The sequence below is a fragment of the Drosophila biarmipes genome, chromosome 3L, assembly GCF_025231255.1.
Source record: "Drosophila biarmipes strain raj3 chromosome 3L, RU_DBia_V1.1, whole genome shotgun sequence".
NCBI classification, from domain to species: domain Eukaryota; kingdom Metazoa; phylum Arthropoda; class Insecta; order Diptera; family Drosophilidae; genus Drosophila; species Drosophila biarmipes.
Genome location: NC_066613.1, coordinates 16,600,436 through 16,616,694, shown reverse-complemented (window position 1 = coordinate 16,616,694; position 16,259 = coordinate 16,600,436). Strand labels below are relative to the sequence as shown.

The window sequence follows — 16,259 nt, the reverse complement described above, 5'->3', positions numbered from 1 at the left end:
ATAGTTCAACGCATATTTATAATGCTAATAATTTATTTATTTTATTTAAACCATATCAAAAAATCCCCATCATAAATCATCTTCACTAATATTTAAGGCTCATTTACAATGTGCAAGGTTCAATGCGCTCCCGAAAGTTTTCACCACCCATCCAATATCAATTTCTCTTAAAGAAACCGGAAGAAGCGCTAAGATAAAGGAACATCTTTAAGGTTCCCTGGCCACCCAAATGATATAAACAAACACACAATTTGCGCCACTTAGCAGCAAATGGACGGGGCCATTAATAATTCCATTTTTCGTAAGGTCAACCGCAAAAAAGTCAAGGGGCGGCGAAAAAACAAAGGCAAAAAACGCCCAGATAATAAGGAAATATGACTTGTGGCGGACCGCAAGATGCTGCGACCTCGAAATGGGGTGGTTTTGGGGGTTTTGGGGGGCTGGGGGGCTGGGGGCCTACTGCACTAGTAAACATGGCGAGACGGTCCTGTAGAACAAGCCAGCAACAAGAACCACACTACACAAAACAATAAATTGAGCTGGGAGAAGCCAAGGCGAAGTCGCTCTCATAAACAATGTAATAACAAGGCCAACATTGTGCGAGAACTTGGCTTCTTCTTCGACTTGTGGCTGTGGTCCCCTTCACTCGAATAAATCTTGCCTAAGGCCGGGGGATCCCTCTAATTGCCGGCCATTAGAAAAATGTTAATTGTCATTAAACTGGCCGGGGCAGCCGTTTCCCAGGGATAACCATGCCATTAGGCGGAAGAAGGCATAAATAAACTCAATCGAAAGTGGGCTGGATACTGATGAGCAGTGTAATAAAATTAACACCACTCTGTGGCATCCCTTTTCGGTCTATTTGGAGAACTTGCATTGGCAGCGAAGCAATTCCAATTCGAATTCAATTAAGTTTGTGGAAATTATTTTCCATTTTCATTTTACAACCGTTGCGGACTTTTTGCACTGCTCAGTCAGTGTGACAGGATAATAAGCTGGCCGAACTGTCATGAACATTTTTAATTAAATTCAATACCCAAGATCTTTGTCCGTTCGCTTTTTTATTTGCCTTTCTGTGATGACAGGGGAAAATGAAAGACATGAATGCAAATAATTGCTTTGGTTCTGGGAGATGTAATGAGAAATGATTGAAATTTACATTTTTAGAAAGGGTTATGCTACCCTACATAAATTCAAGGATACTATAATAATAATGTAAAATGTATAAGAAACAATGTCAATGGTTTGAGATTATTTTAAAAAAATAAAAACCAGGTTGCTCGGACTTAGCGGATTGCCTGGAAATCGGTTCCGAAGAGTGTGTTGCACACCAGCACGCCCAAATTGCGGCGGGCCTTCTTCTTAGAGTTTCCGCTAGCCTCAAACTCCTGGCCGTCCACTTCAGTTCCCATGCTGAAAAGCTGGTTCGGATGCTCACCTGTGCAACCCAAATAATTGTAGACGGTGGAACGTCTCATGTAGGTGAGAAGCGAGGTGGGATGAATATTCTTCCAATCCTTGGGCAGCGAGCGTACTGATGGCTTCTTAGGTAATGCTATCCCAGCTCCCTGTGGGGCACAAACCATGTCCTTAAAATCGATCTTCCACTCCTCGAACAGCTTGTAAATGGCAAATGAAGCCAGTTCTACCACAGGTATTTCGTCCCATGTTTGAGTGTTGAGCTTTTCCCAGAAGTGATCGCGCAAAGCCTTCTCACAGGCAGCTGACTGAGCCGCATCTTTGGTAGATCCTTGACCCTCAAACATCTTCAAGTTGACGGTCATAAGGGCCGTGAAGTGGCCCTCGTGGTCGCGTTTGATGGTCTTGCTGTTCACGAACATATCCCTCAGTTCGTTGACCACCTTAGCGGCATTCTTGGGAACCAAGCTCTTCAACCACTTCTTGGAACCTTCGCCGAATCCTACAGCCCCGTCATCGGGAGAGTCGGTTTGCTCCTCGGAGGGGCAGGTTTCTTCCTCAGAATTCACTACTATTAAATTCTTGGAACCTTCGCTCAATTCTACAGAGCCGTCATCGGGAGAGTCAATTTGCTCCTCGGAGGGGTAGGTTTCTTCCTCGGAATTCACTACTATTAAATTCTTGGAACCTTCGCTCAATTCTACAGAGCCGTCATCGGGAGAGTCGGTTTGCTCCTCGGAGGAGTAGGTTTCTTCCTCGGAAATCTCTACTTTTAAATTCAAGGTCGAAGCAGGCACCGCAGGTTGAATTTCGATTTCGCCACTTGGCACCTCATGCAGCGCTGAAGAGTTGTCAATAGAAACCACATCTGGAATGTGGGTATAAGACTTAATAAAAATCATTGCCTTTATGCTAATATCTAAGAAAGCGGTTCTACTTTTTTGCATTTATTATTTTTCTTTCAAATACTACTGCTGTCTCACCTGATTCCGAAGCTATAGGCTCCTGGGCACCCAATTCCTGATCCTCCGACGATGGGTTATCTATAGGCTCCTGGGCACCCAATTCCTGATCCTCCGATGATGAGTTATCAGTAATACCTAATTCTGGATTGGGGTTTTAAATAATAGATGGAATAGCAGAAAGAGTACCACTTTTAGCAATTGGAGTTGTAATACCGAAATATTTGCACGTCACAATTAATCTCACCTGAGCGATCCATTATAGCAGATTCCCTTGCTTTCTCGTTATATTCTTCTCAGCGATGAAATCGGAATTTTCTGTATCTGTCTCGATTTTTGTATCTGCCTTTTCTTTTCGCACTTTTGTAATGTCAAAAAATGACTTACAGATTTATGAAGTTTAGTGAGACCGTGACGGATTAGGCAAATAACGACGCCTTGATGGTTGTCGTATTTTAGTTTATCAACCCTTATAAACAACATATCGAACTAAAAACACTAAACCCTATTATGTTAATTTAGAAATATAAAAAAATTCAAGTTAAGATTAAAGTAAAATTCAAAATCAAACCTCTTAATAGATGAACAATGAGTCTCTAAATTATGATTAATTTGCTTATATTTATTAGAGGTAGATTATCATAAATGGTAGTAAATTTGGAAATAAGTTTTAATTATTTTGTAAAGCGTATTTAGTTAGTCAACACTGGCGGCCAAACACTTACTCGAAAGCCCTTCCACAAACCTATGCCCAATTGGCTTGGCTTTTATTTTAAACGTTTCCAACACTCGCGGCCCTTTTTTACACCTGAACTTTTCAAACAGATCGATGGGACACAACCCCACCGTTTGTCATTGAACCTGTCGGTCACGTCTCTCCAAGGCCAGGGGATAAAACTGAAAGGGGCTAAAATAGTTGGCGTGGCCATAATTGCTTAGCGTCTATAAAGTGTGTTTTGGCCCACAACAAGTTGGGCTGCACTTTTGGTTCGTGCTCTTGCCAAAGGCCAAAAAGTCAGCAACGTGTTGGGTCTACCACAAAAACAAGAGCCCGGTTCCGAAAAACACGGGGCAAAATTCAACTAAAATAGAAGCGTTAAAATATTGCCAACATTTCCGCGCTTTTAAAAGGCAAAAAAGTGGAAATGGCGCAAGTTTGGAGGGCCGCCTTTGGACGAAGAGCAGCTGATCCTGGTGACTTGGAGCGGAAATTATGTAAATTTAAGTGTTGGCCACTGTTAGCCCGCCCCGTTTTTGGAGCAATGAAAACATGAAAGCAAAAATCTGCACAGTGAAATTAAAAAAAAAAAACGCTGAAAAGATGCCAACAAATAACCAATAAAAAGCAACAAGCAACGAGCCAGTTGGGGGCGAAAGAAAAACGGCATAAAGTTGTGCTGGGAAAATTTCCCACATTCGGTTAGGAGTTGAGTTTTCCCTTGTTTTCCCGGTCCTGGGCCCGGCAACAAAGTTTTCGTAATTGTTTTTGCATTTTGCGGCGCACACATTCGATGGGCGTGGTGGAAACGCGGGGCCCAAATGTGTCCTTTGGTGTATTAAAAAGTTTCCCATTTTCTTTTTTTTTTTGCTTTTAGAGGGCGAAGAGCTGGCCAAACATTTGCTGCCGTTTGGCTCGTGGTCCATTGCCCATTAACATTTTATATGCAATTATGATTATTTTACCATTGTGCATTTGCGGTAATCTTTGGGGAGCGAACGTTGAAAGTTGAGCTCAGAATTTAATGGGCTTCAAACGGAACCGACTGGGCGGCCACTCAAAATGCGAGGCCCCAGAAGATATAGGGAAACCGGATCGATAAATGTGCGCGTGGGTGTGGGCCACATGTTGCACAATGCTAATTGAATCGGTGGGAATTTAATCACTTTATGCCGTAATTAAAATCTGAGCCAGTAAGTCAAAGAGTTTTTTAATTATTTTGAAACAATTAAGTTGGACAGACATGAATAGTTTAGCATGCAGATGGATTCTATTATATCATTTACTATAAAAGCAAAGAAGTTCAAAAATAGCAAGCTTGAGGTTCCTTGAGGTTCTTGCACAGCTTACAAGTAACCCCATTGCTGCATGCATATCTCCATCTCCCTCGCACTTCATTTAGCTGCGTAACGAGTATTTTATAGAGTGCTTTCTTGTTTAAACTCATATTCACAAACCTGATTATGTGTAAAGTGAAAAAAAAACAAACACTTAATTCGACTAATAGTTTCTCATAACCTACAATATAAAACATTAAAAGCAACTTTGTCCAGACAATCTAATTTTATTCTGGTTTAATATGATTTTATCATGCACACATTTTATTTTCGGTCATCATTTTGCAGGGCCTCTTCATCACCTGAGCAAAAATGGCCAGTAACTTTCTCTTTGCCCCCCTGCCTGTCACAATACTTTCCTGGCCAAGTTTCATTTGCAGAAACCCAACAAAACCCGGTGTGTACCTGTCCTTTCGACCAACCTGAGCGACTGCAACCAGCAGCCATTCTGTGGTCATTAGCCCAAACCAAACTTGACTTCTACTCTGCCCTGAGATTTTCTGCAGAATTTTCAAAAGGAAGACCGTACTGAAAGTAACAGATGAGAAGGAAATGTGAAGGGGTAAAAATGTATCCACAAAATGCGACGGCGACACAAATCTTCTTTATTGCTTGCTACGTTTTGCATGCACAGGCTGTCCTGTCACACTGAAAACAATAAGAAAAAGTAAAATAAAAAATAAATATAAAATATAAAGTGTTGTTGAATATTAAATTCTTATTTAGCAGATGAAAAATATATTTTTAATATGTATTTTGCAATATTTCTGCTAAATTTTTTTTTAAATATTTGTTTCTTAGTTTACACGCTATTAGTCGTATTTATTCTCAGTATCTTATGTTCCTCTGTGAGTGGGAGCGTCCCGCTTCTGTCTGAGTGCGGACTTTGATAGAAGGACATTAGACTGGGCCGTGGACAAACAAGTAATGGCCTTTGGAGGGCATTTTCCCTGGTCACAGGTGCTCGGGCTTACCTTCGGCCAGGTGGTTTTAAATTAAAAATCTATATGAACGCAAAAACACACAGAAGGAGCGGGCAACCAGCATGCTAAATATTCTTCACATGCTTGTGAGGAATTTTTTGTGATTTATGCTTGGGTTCCATTCAATAATTTTATTTGTTCTGTTCGAGATTTGCTGCGGATCCTTCTGCTGCAAGGGGAATATTGCTCATACGCCGCATGGCCCGCCACCGGCGGAGCTCAGTGTCCACATGAGCGGATATTCTCTAATGTTCACTTGATTAACAACAGTCGCTGCACAACTTGCGTGTTCGCATCTGATGCTGCATGCCTCATGTTGCACGTTGCAGCTGGCTGACGGCTGATGATGCTGCACATTTCCCACTGGTCGGTGCATTTTTGGCTGCACTCCGTCGGCTGGCATGGCTCTACTAATTATGCAAAGCTGACTGTGAAGCCGGGAAATTAGAATTGATATGGCATTTCTCTGGAAAAGGCATTCGCTCAGATGGCTATTTAAACATGGTAGTTTCCACATGGTATACATTGTTTATTATTAGCCTGGCCAGAGAAGTTAAAACATATTTTTATACTAGTCACTTAATGCTTAAACTTTAATGTTAAAATTATCGTTAATTTAGTTTATCCTCTTACATTTCTAAATATTTTCATCTTTTTTAGGAAGCAACTACAGAAATTTAAATCAGAAGTTATTTTACCTTACAAGCATTTAAGTGTTGTAAAGTGTTGAATTAGCAAAATTTCGCTATAAAAGAATGCAAGTGTTGCAAAATGCTAATTTAGCGGAAACGGATGTACTATATGCCCTTGTAGAATCCGGTGTGATCTACCCCAGCTCGCACGTGTCTTTTTGGGGCTCTCCCGAAGCACTTATCATAATTTTGAAGTATTTTCGGGGGCTCTCCTGCAGCACTTACCTTATCAGGAGGCACAGCCAGGGAACTGGGAGCTGGGGGCGCCACTATCAGGTGGCTGGGGCAACCCGGTGCAGCCAAGTGGTAAGAAGTATTCACATTAATTCAAGCAAAAATAAATTACAAAGGCGAAGGGCCTGAATGCCCCCTCGTTGCCGGCGACGTTTCGCTGCGTTGTGCATTTTATGACGTTTAATGTGTTTCTGCTGTCAGCAGCAGAAGTTGCAGTCTCTGCCGGCGTCGACGTAGATGCAACTTTTTTAACCCCTTTTTTGTTTATTTTTTTATTTTGCCGCGTTGAGTGCATTTTGTTGATTTATAATAAAATAATGTAAAAATATTACACAATAATGAATGCGCTGCGGCGCCCTTCTCGCTTTCTCTCACTGCCGTCCTGGCGCTTCCGGTTCCGTCTCCTTCTTTGTCCTTCTTTTTCGGGATGAAATATGAAACAAGGAAATGCCCGAGGTGGAAAAAAGTTGCAGTCAAGAATATGAAATATGCGAGAAATAAAACTTTTAAGTAAAATTATATATGTATGCGGCCCCCGCGCACAGATACCCACTTACATATGTTGCCGATGGTAGGTGTGTGTTTGTATTTGTCATGTTGTTTACGCTCACTTCTTGGCCATATTTCTTTCCAGCGTAGTTCCACAAAATATTTTAGCGGCTTGTGACTGCGGGAATATCCTAAAAGTCGGATTGCTGCTTGATGATTTATTTTAAAGGGGTAGTATCAAAATTTTGTGCTTGGAAAAGTATTTTAAATTAATTTTGTTCCGAACAATATATATATAATTTTTACATGCTTTCAAATAAAACTTGGAGAATAAAAAATAATTAACAATAGGAATTTGTAAGGAAAAGCCTTCTTGTTTATTTTTAATGTGAGCATAAACCTAAAAATATAAAAGTATCTTAAAATACACAGATTACTTCCCAGCTGAGTAGCTTTTACTTCGTTTATCATTTTGCCTTAGAGTATTTGGCAACTTTGCCCACAAGGACCCCAACTTTCCCGCACTCAAAGTCAACACATACAGTTCACATTTTGATGCGCTTCGAGATCGCGGCGTCCTTGCAACTTTATCGCGCCAGAAATTGCATCATATTTCACGGACCTCAGTGTGACAACCAAATACATATACAAGTAATACCCGTGCGTACTGCATATAGCTCTGGGAAAAAGTTGGGAACGCGTAACTTTGCTCACCTGGCACCATAAGGGCCAACTAAGACGTCTGTCAGCTAGGGAAAGAAGATGTCAAAAGTTTCGCGCCACACGGCGTATGAGTAACGCCAGACACCATTTATAAATGCTTAAGGAATTTCACGAAATTTTATTACGCATACAGGCATTTGATTATAATTTTTAAGGACTAAAGGCACGTTTAGAGCGCAATCTTTGGCATGGTTTTGAAAATCCTCAGATAAACTTTGAGCATGCACATAATTAGAGAAAGACCAAATGTCGTCTTGAGCAGCGTGTGCAGAAGGAGCATCCTGGGCGAGTCCAGTTCAAGGTGCATCGCAGGAGCAGCATGCAAAAAGGGAGTAAACAAAGTGTAATTAAAAACTACTTAGCAAGGGACCAGTGGCCCTCGCCAGCCCACCTGGAGAGTCAGACCCACCTGCGATAAATAGTTTTGCGCTGCTGCAATTTATTATCGTTAGCGCCATCCTTGAAGAAGTAGCGCCTGATGCCGCTGAGGTACGAGCGGAAGTATTCGCTCCAATTAATCGTCGCAATGTTGAACTGCAGCACCGAACGCTCCTCCGCCGGCAGCAGCTCGTTCAATTCGTCAATGTTGCGATGGGCGAACTGCCACTCCTTCAATCCGAACCAAGCCATCATGTCGATTATGCGAGAGATCTTCCTGTACGCCTTGACATAGCTGCAGAGGGAAAAACCAGATGAATCTATCTCTAAGTACTGCATTTTATCAATTAATCCATTAGATACTAAATTATATAAGCAATAAAGCTATTAAGGAAAGCTTCATTTATTATTTTAATTATTGCTTGATTGGGCAATATTAACAACTTATTCGTTCTATTTAAGAATTTCTCTCTCTGTGAAAATCCCAGAAGTGGGAAAAGTTGTACAAATGATAACAGAGGATGTTGTCTATACGTTTGCTAATTGGTTAGAGCTTGGTGAGCTATATGACCTGGGTTGGGTCCGTCTGTGCACATAAATAAATGGCGAAGTGCCGAGGCTAATGCGCTCTAATTGCCATTTGTTAAATATTACGTATACGCTGGAAACTAGGAACCTTGCCAGTGGGTCCAGTTCATGGAAACAAGCAACTGTCGTTACTCTTATTTTATTTTTCTTAAATGCTTATAAATAAAATATTCAAAAAATAAAAAAAAAATTGTTGGTTAAGTTGATCTAATATAATTAATTAATACCTAAGTTATGTTATCAGATTGGTCAATAAATTTAAAGCTCACAAGGCTCATATATCTGCACAATGTTTTCCATTTTGCCATATTAATCTACCTTGATTGCCCCTTTATCCTCGCCAAAATCGATGTCAAAAAATAATGTCCCCAGTGGATACCCTGCTCAGGTCATTCAATTGCCTTTCCGTGTACCATTTAAAATCCATTCTATGTAGCCAACCCCACAGAACCCACACACCAACACCTTGCCAGCTTGGCCAGCATATTATGATGGCTCCTGAGGGCGGGGATGGGCGTGGCAAAGGGTTGGGTGTGTGTGTGTGTGTGAGGGCAGCTGAATCGATGTGTGAGTGTACTTACATGCGCTTTTGGCCGGTGACCATGGCAATTAAATCTAAAATATAAGCTGGGATATTGTGCAAGAAAAATGCAACTGCACAATGCAGAGGCTTCGATGGTATTATAAGGTACGAGAAGCACCTGTGACAATAATGCGGTCGATCGAAGGATACATACATCCATGTGCGTTTGCCAGGGGTCGTGGATATAGCGATTCCAGCGATTTCGTGGGGCATTCGGGTTCGATTTGGTTTAGTTGGCAATCCCCAGTACGTTTCGTATTTTCAGTTTGTATACATTTGTTTTTTTTCGCATTTTTTGTTTTGTTTTTTTTTGTCCAGAATTTCGTTCGGGATTCGTTGTTTCAAGGTATTAGCAGAACATAGATAAATGTACCATTCGCAAAAATTCGGCAATATTTAAGCATGGGATTAGACATGCATACAATACGGCAGCGTTTCGTGTTGATTTTTTGTTTTTTGGGGTGGTAAAAATTCAATAAAGGATATTTATTTTAATACCGCATAGAGTGGAATGTAGAACGGTGTGTGGGAGTGTGTATGTAGGTTAAACTCACCAAAGCGCCTTGTCGAAGGGCTCGTGGAATCCTTTGCGCGACAGGTGCATATATTGGCCCCAGGTTATATTGTTCACGTCGGACACGTAGTTGTACACGGGTAGCTCCGATTTGCCCTCCGCTTTGGATACACGGAGCTTAAATCTGCAGGGAAAAATTTCGGGGTACTCATTTCGATTGAAAGCAAAATATTTAATACATGAGAAGCAGAAAACTGGTCAGACCATTTAAAGGTCTTCGAACACTTTTTCATCGGCATCAAAAAAAAAATTCTAAAAATGTTTTAAGATCGAAAAAAATATACGATAAAAATATAATATAATATATATAACTGCTTCACTTTATATTTTTATTAATTGTTTATTTATTTATTTTATTAAAATACCACAACAAAATTTAACAACTTACTAACCATTTTTAATATTCCTGGGTATGTATAAATTTTTTGAGTTATTTTATTAAAGAATATACTAACTCCTTTTAAAGTATTAAATAATTTTAAAAACAATACATAGATATAAATAAACATGGTAGATAGTACCCCCAATTTGTATCTCGAAAGCAGTGACCTTTTTCACATTCCTTCTTTAATCCCTCGACATTATCTCCTGCGACCTTTGGCCTTCTTAATTTCTGTTCTCCACGTATTTACGAATTTCCGCCTTCTTCCTGCCGTTTGCAAACAACTAACTCTCTACAACCTTTACATATCCTGTGGCATCGGCATGAGTATCTGTATCTGTGACTATGTGTATCTGTGTGCTGTGCTGTGCGCTTGTGTTCGTGAACAAACCTTCGAGCTATATCCCAGGCGGTGGCTATCATGGCATTCACCACATAATCGGCGGGCACCATATTCGCCTTGCAGCTGGCCGTGCCGTAAATGCAACGGACGAGTCCCCGGGCGGACCAAGTGCACAAGCCCGATGGCCCGTACAAATTATCAGTCCAGCCGGGAAATGGATCCTTGTACGTTGACATTACTGCGAATAAATAAGAATTAATGGCTGCTTTGTTCGCTCGGCCAGCGAGAGTCGCAGACGGAGGAGGAGCACTTTTACTGCGGCGAATGTGCGCGTTTCCTTGTTGATTTTGGCCAACGTCAAAGCGATAATGGTGGTTCAGTTCTCTGCCACCCGACCCAATCCCAATCCCAATCCCATTCTCCGTCCTCCTCCGCCAACTCATTGCGAACTTGCCCATTCCATTTGCCATTTGCTAACTGATATGCCTGACTCCCAATTGCAAGTTTTCGACTGGATTTTTTCACCATATACCCTTGGGCAGTAGAGCTTATATGTTAGGATATTAAATGGAATTTGGGATTATTTAATCTTTTAATTTAGAATAATGTGTATAATATTTTCACTTCTTATATTAGTTTTGTTTTGAGATTTAATAAGGAGAACTAAAAACTTTGTTTTATAATAAAAAGACAATTTTAAAAATCTCCTAAAACAATTTTCAGAATTTGGATTTGAAATATTTTATATTAAATTTTCTATCTAACAGATACATTTGGAAACTCTCTTTAATACCTATGTTTTTTATTACATTTTTTTACGTTTTTCTCAAATAATCCAAATTTTCCACAAAATGAGCTTTTTAACAACTTTACTTAAAGGTAGGGCACTTTTCATATGCCAGATCAACCTAAAATGGTCATTCTCCAATGCCATTCTCGTGTGCCCAGGCAGCTTAGGATGCAGCTGCATGAGGACGATGCTTTGGCATTTTTGTGTTAAAATAAATGAAAATTTGTTTGTGCTTTGTTCCTCGATGGCTGCGGCAGCCAGGATCCCTATATCCATCCCCTGAGCACTGAGACGATGGGCAAGCCAAGTCAGCTTTCCTCTGACTTTTTGTTATGTTACGTTGCGTTTTGCAACAACAGTGGCAGTGGCACCAACAAAGAAGCAAACAAAATCTCAAAAAAAAGAAGAACCCAAAATATATAAAAACTTTTTCCACATGCATTTATCTGGTAAACCTCAAGACCCCCTCACTTATATATATACCTACTGCTATTGCATGTAGACAACTATGTTGGCCATTTTTCACAAAATTTTAAATATTCCTTTTTCGCCAGAGATCCTCCAGGGGATCGCTGTTCATGGAGGAAAAATGCTGAAAATGTTCCTTGTCTGTTTTTGTTTACACAATGCCTGCCCCTGGGTGTTGGTGCTAATTACCTGACAATTAGTTTGGGAAGTCAAGTCTGCAACCGCAATAAATATTCCGCACTCCACCCACCCACTCACCTATGGGCGGTCGAAAGATGCCCGCCGGCAGGTGGAACGCACGATGATTCACCAGATTCTCGGCGCACTTCTTGGTCATCGTGTAGGTGTTTGGCATCTGGCCAATCAGGCAGTGGCGCATCTTCTCCAGCGTCTCGTCGTCGAACGCCCGGTAGATCTGCAAAAGAAAAACAAATACAAATAGTATTGGGTGTCTAGAAGTATGCAGTACACAAGGATATTCAGTTTAAAATATATTGTTGCATACTTTTTGACACCAAAAAATTACATTTAAAGAGATTTCAAAGAGTCTAGTCTTTAATATAAACTAGGAATAAGGAAAACCTCCATAAAACGTATTTAAATTTTTTAAAAAGTAGTTCCTTTGCAGAATATATTTCAGGCGAAAAGCTTGATTCAGCTTTTTTCACAAGTTATTCCTGCGTTCCTTTGTGATGTTTCCTTTTTATGAGAGCATTACCCACCTGCATGATTTTTTCGTAGCCAATTTCATTCTCGTACACTTGTTCCTTGATGAATTTGCGATTGCAGTTGCAGTACAGCGTTGAAATGTGCACGAAGGACTGCGTTCCCATGCGGATTGTAGACGGTAGTTGGCAAATGGGGGCCCACCGAAATCGGGAGGAAAAACATTCATGTCGAATGTTGATTGAATTGTGTTGGAAATTGTTTGCCCGCCAACGCCGTAAAATATGCAGCATCCGAGTAAGTCGATGAAAAAAGGGGCAGAAAACGATAAAACACAGCGTAAATATTACAATTCATACCCAAATATTTTTGCATGCATTCAGACATGGGAATTATGTACATTGGTTACTTAAAAGCGCGATATGGGAGTATTTAACTTTTATTTCGTTGCTGTTTATTTTCACTAATGGATACGTGGTCAATGCCACCCATGAAATGTGGCGGCAGTACAATGTTGTAAGCGGCTTTAAACTAGCGTGAAAGCGGTACCGAATGCTAATGTTGAAGTTAAATTTAAAGTTGGTTTCAAGCCAAGAGCAGATAAATTACATAAAAATGTTAGTTTTTTTCTGAATTTCGTATCTAACTTAATTTTATATTTAAATCACTTGTCCTTATAATTCCTATTTAATTTCTTTCAGCTTACCTTCAACTGCTTCATTTCCATGGCCAAGTCGAGTATCTTTTTGGTGCCAAGCACATTAATGTCAATAGCGTCGCTCAGTTTCTCATTGAATTTCACCGAAGCCACAACATTGAAGACAATCTACGGGCGAAGAAAATAAACCAGACCCTCGAATTGTAATGCATATTAAAAATGTAGGGAACAAAAAGAAAGGGGAACCAGTTGCAGGGAAATGCACATGCAAAATGCACAAGAGTGTGCATACAAAGCAGCAAGAGTTTGAGATGGCAAGGCGATAGATAGTTTTGAATAGGTACTTTTCTTGAAACGAAATTTGGGTACCAAATAGTTTTCTACATTAAATATTTTGTTTAGGAAAATAGATTTTACAATTTGTGTTTTAATTGTTGCATATATTGATGAATACTTTTAAAATAAGTATACATTTGTTGATCGAAAGAAATATTTAGGATCAAACCATATATATAAGCAGGAGGGGATTCATATTTTTTAAAAACAAAACTATCTATACATTTGAACCTCTTCCATCACCGCCAATGCGGCGATCCACTGGGGAATGTCCGGCCTGCGTTGTACGACAACCTCAAAGTCAGCACACAAAATGCAGAAAAAGAAGCTGTGGCAGATGGCAGAAGGCAGGGGTCCTGGACACAGGCGAGGTGGCGGGTTCCTGCAGTGCCACGCGTGCATTGAACATCGACAACAAAGCAATTTCAGCTTAAAACAGTGCCAGCGGACTCTAAGCAGACCGTCCAGGCCTGAGTGACTTGTATGCAAAATGTTTTTGCAAGCCGAACGGGAAACTGAGGAAAAATAAAAGCGACCAACGGATGCGGATGTGGATGGCGATGGGGATGCAGATGCAGATGCAGATGCAGTGGCGGATGTGCCCGGATGGCAGGACAATGGCTCGCGCATGCCGAGCACTTGAAGCATGCACAGGAATTTTCATTTATTTATATATTGTGTTTTATAACCAACAGCAGGCGGAGCAACAGAGCAATACTGCCAGGATGCCGATGCCCCTACACATTTTCACAGTTTTACGTGGCGGCGGGTTTTTCAATTTTTGTTGAAAAGTAGAAAATATATTTATATAGATGCACATGCATACATATCTTGTGCCTCTTGTGATCAGCAAAACAAAGCAAAATAAAACCGAGAAGTGAAAGAAATAACTGACTGCATGGCTGGTGTTGTCGTAAACATTGCGCCTGCCTTTGGCAGCCACGTTTTACGTATACGTAATGCAAGAACTGGGAAGCCGAGGAGGAGCTTACGGTGACCAGAGTAGCACTGGAAAAAGTTATTTTTTGTTAAAAAAAAAGTTTTAAGGTTTAAATTAAACTTGAAAAAATTAAAACAGAATTAAAATAATTTCTCTCAATAAGAAAGTAATATTTAAAAGATATTAATTCGATAAAAAACCTTTACAACTGGTTTTCTAAAGTAAAGTTTATTACATTATTTTCTCAGTACTTGCTTCTTAAATCCATTTATTATTGTAATTCATTTGTATTTAATATTTCGGAACTGATTTTAAATATTTCATACAACTCCTATAGTTTTCTCAGCCCTTGGATATTGAATTAATTATTATAATGTACTTTTTTTACAATATTCAGCTCATACTTTTTAGTTTTCATTGGTTGCTTAAAATCTTAAAGATCTGTATTTAAAAATCGATTTTTAAATTATATAAATAATTACTGCTAAAAAATAAAATAAAGTATTTAAAAATAACAATAAAGAAGTTTTTCAAAGCAAATAAAAAAAAGTGATAAATATATAACCAATAAAATGATATAGACTCGAACAAAGTCCTGCCGAAATAGACATGTTTTTATAGGTAACTTCAAAGATGAGCATCATGTTTTTTTTAAGTGTAAGCAGATAGGAACAGACAGGAATCGAGGGAGCCATCCAGATAGGCCAGCACAACAAAGGCCCATGAAAAGTTGCTCACACAAAAAGTCCATTGATTGAATTGCCAACGGAGGAGTGGTGGCAGCGGTGGATTGGGGCAGGTGATGGGCGGTGCGGCAGGGGAGGAGGGGCAGGTGCAACATCAACAAAACTTACTCACCTGGACCTCAGACGAGAGCATTGCTCGGTCGGCGGAGTCAATGTCCAGGTCGATGGCACTGTAATCAGCGCGTATCGGATGCACCTTCTCCAACAATTGCGGTGTCTCCTCGCGCATCCTACTGAATATCTGTGGGGAGTTTTGGGTTGGGTTTGCTGTTTATCCGACATTGTCCTAGCCGGGGCACGGTACGGCATGGGATCGGATGGGATGGGGAGCTGACAGTGCCCCGCATCCTGTCCTGACACTTACCGATTCATTGAAAAAGCCCTGCAAGCGCTCGTGCACGCCCATGTTGTCCTTGCTGCGTATCAGCATGTAAATTTTACGCAATCCAAACGAGCGCAGCAATTTCTCTGTTAGCACTTTGCCCACGAAACCCGTGCCGCCCGTAATGAGCACGGTGGCATTGCTATAGAAATCCGTAACCGGTCTCGCACTGACAGCCGAGGCGGGGGCGAAAGGTGTGCCACTCCCCGCGGCATCGGCACTGTTTGTCCCGGTACTGCAGCTCGCCTCCTGGAAGACCTGCTCCTCCTCGTCCTCCTCCCCGACCTCGTGGCCACTGGCACAGCCATTGCTGCTACGGCGCGAGGAGCTGGTGGAGGAGAAGGCCTTGCGAGAGCCTATTAAAAATTAAATATTAACTGATCTATTAAATCCAAAAATAACCGTTTAGCCGAAACATTAAAATGATTGAATATATTTATGATTATAACATATTCTAACACAAAAGTAAGTTATAAATTTCATAGAGCTTCAATAGGTAAATTAGTTGTTATGAAAATAACTTTATATCATTTATACGATACAAATAGATATATTTAGATCAAATATAATTGCTATCTTATCTATCTATCTTCTGATTTTAAGCTTTATAGATATATCAATCTATTTTCATATAAATATTTACTCTATAAGTCTTTATTGTACTAAATACTTACTTATTACTCATTATTACTTATTATTCCACTCACTTTTATTGGGACTTGCCTCGGGCATGCTTCAAAATGGTATTGCCTATCCAAAAATCGAACCGTCCACTTCAAGGGTAAAAAGCACATTGACAAGTTTTCAATTTCAATGCGGCTAAAAACTGGGATTTTAATCAATAAACGACAGACATGTATCGAAAAGA

General features: G+C 40.2%; 2 protein-coding genes across 2 annotated transcripts; both read right to left on the bottom strand.

Annotated features, from left to right (window-relative positions):
• Window positions 1–1,114: 1,114 nt before the first annotated feature.
• On the bottom strand, window positions 1,115–2,789 carry LOC108034398 (uncharacterized). Its single transcript, XM_017109280.3, has 3 exons — window positions 2,629–2,789; window positions 2,403–2,525; window positions 1,115–2,287 (listed from the first exon to the last, which is right to left on the bottom strand). The coding sequence occupies exons 1-3, from the start codon at window positions 2,639–2,641 to the stop codon at window positions 1,287–1,289; spliced, it is 1,137 nt and encodes a 378-aa protein (XP_016964769.2). The 5' UTR covers window positions 2,642–2,789; the 3' UTR covers window positions 1,115–1,286.
• A 4,900-nt stretch (window positions 2,790–7,689) lies between these two features.
• Window positions 7,690–16,172, bottom strand: LOC108034498 (fatty acyl-CoA reductase wat). Its single transcript, XM_017109404.2, has 11 exons — window positions 16,099–16,172; window positions 15,374–15,747; window positions 15,122–15,250; window positions 13,036–13,155; window positions 12,386–12,484; window positions 11,922–12,078; window positions 10,454–10,643; window positions 9,661–9,804; window positions 9,105–9,224; window positions 7,967–8,230; window positions 7,690–7,838 (listed from the first exon to the last, which is right to left on the bottom strand). Exons 1-11 carry the CDS (start codon window positions 16,121–16,123, stop codon window positions 7,727–7,729), a joined length of 1,734 nt encoding a protein of 577 aa, XP_016964893.1. The 5' UTR covers window positions 16,124–16,172; the 3' UTR covers window positions 7,690–7,726.
• Between the last annotated feature and the right edge of the window lie 87 nt (window positions 16,173–16,259).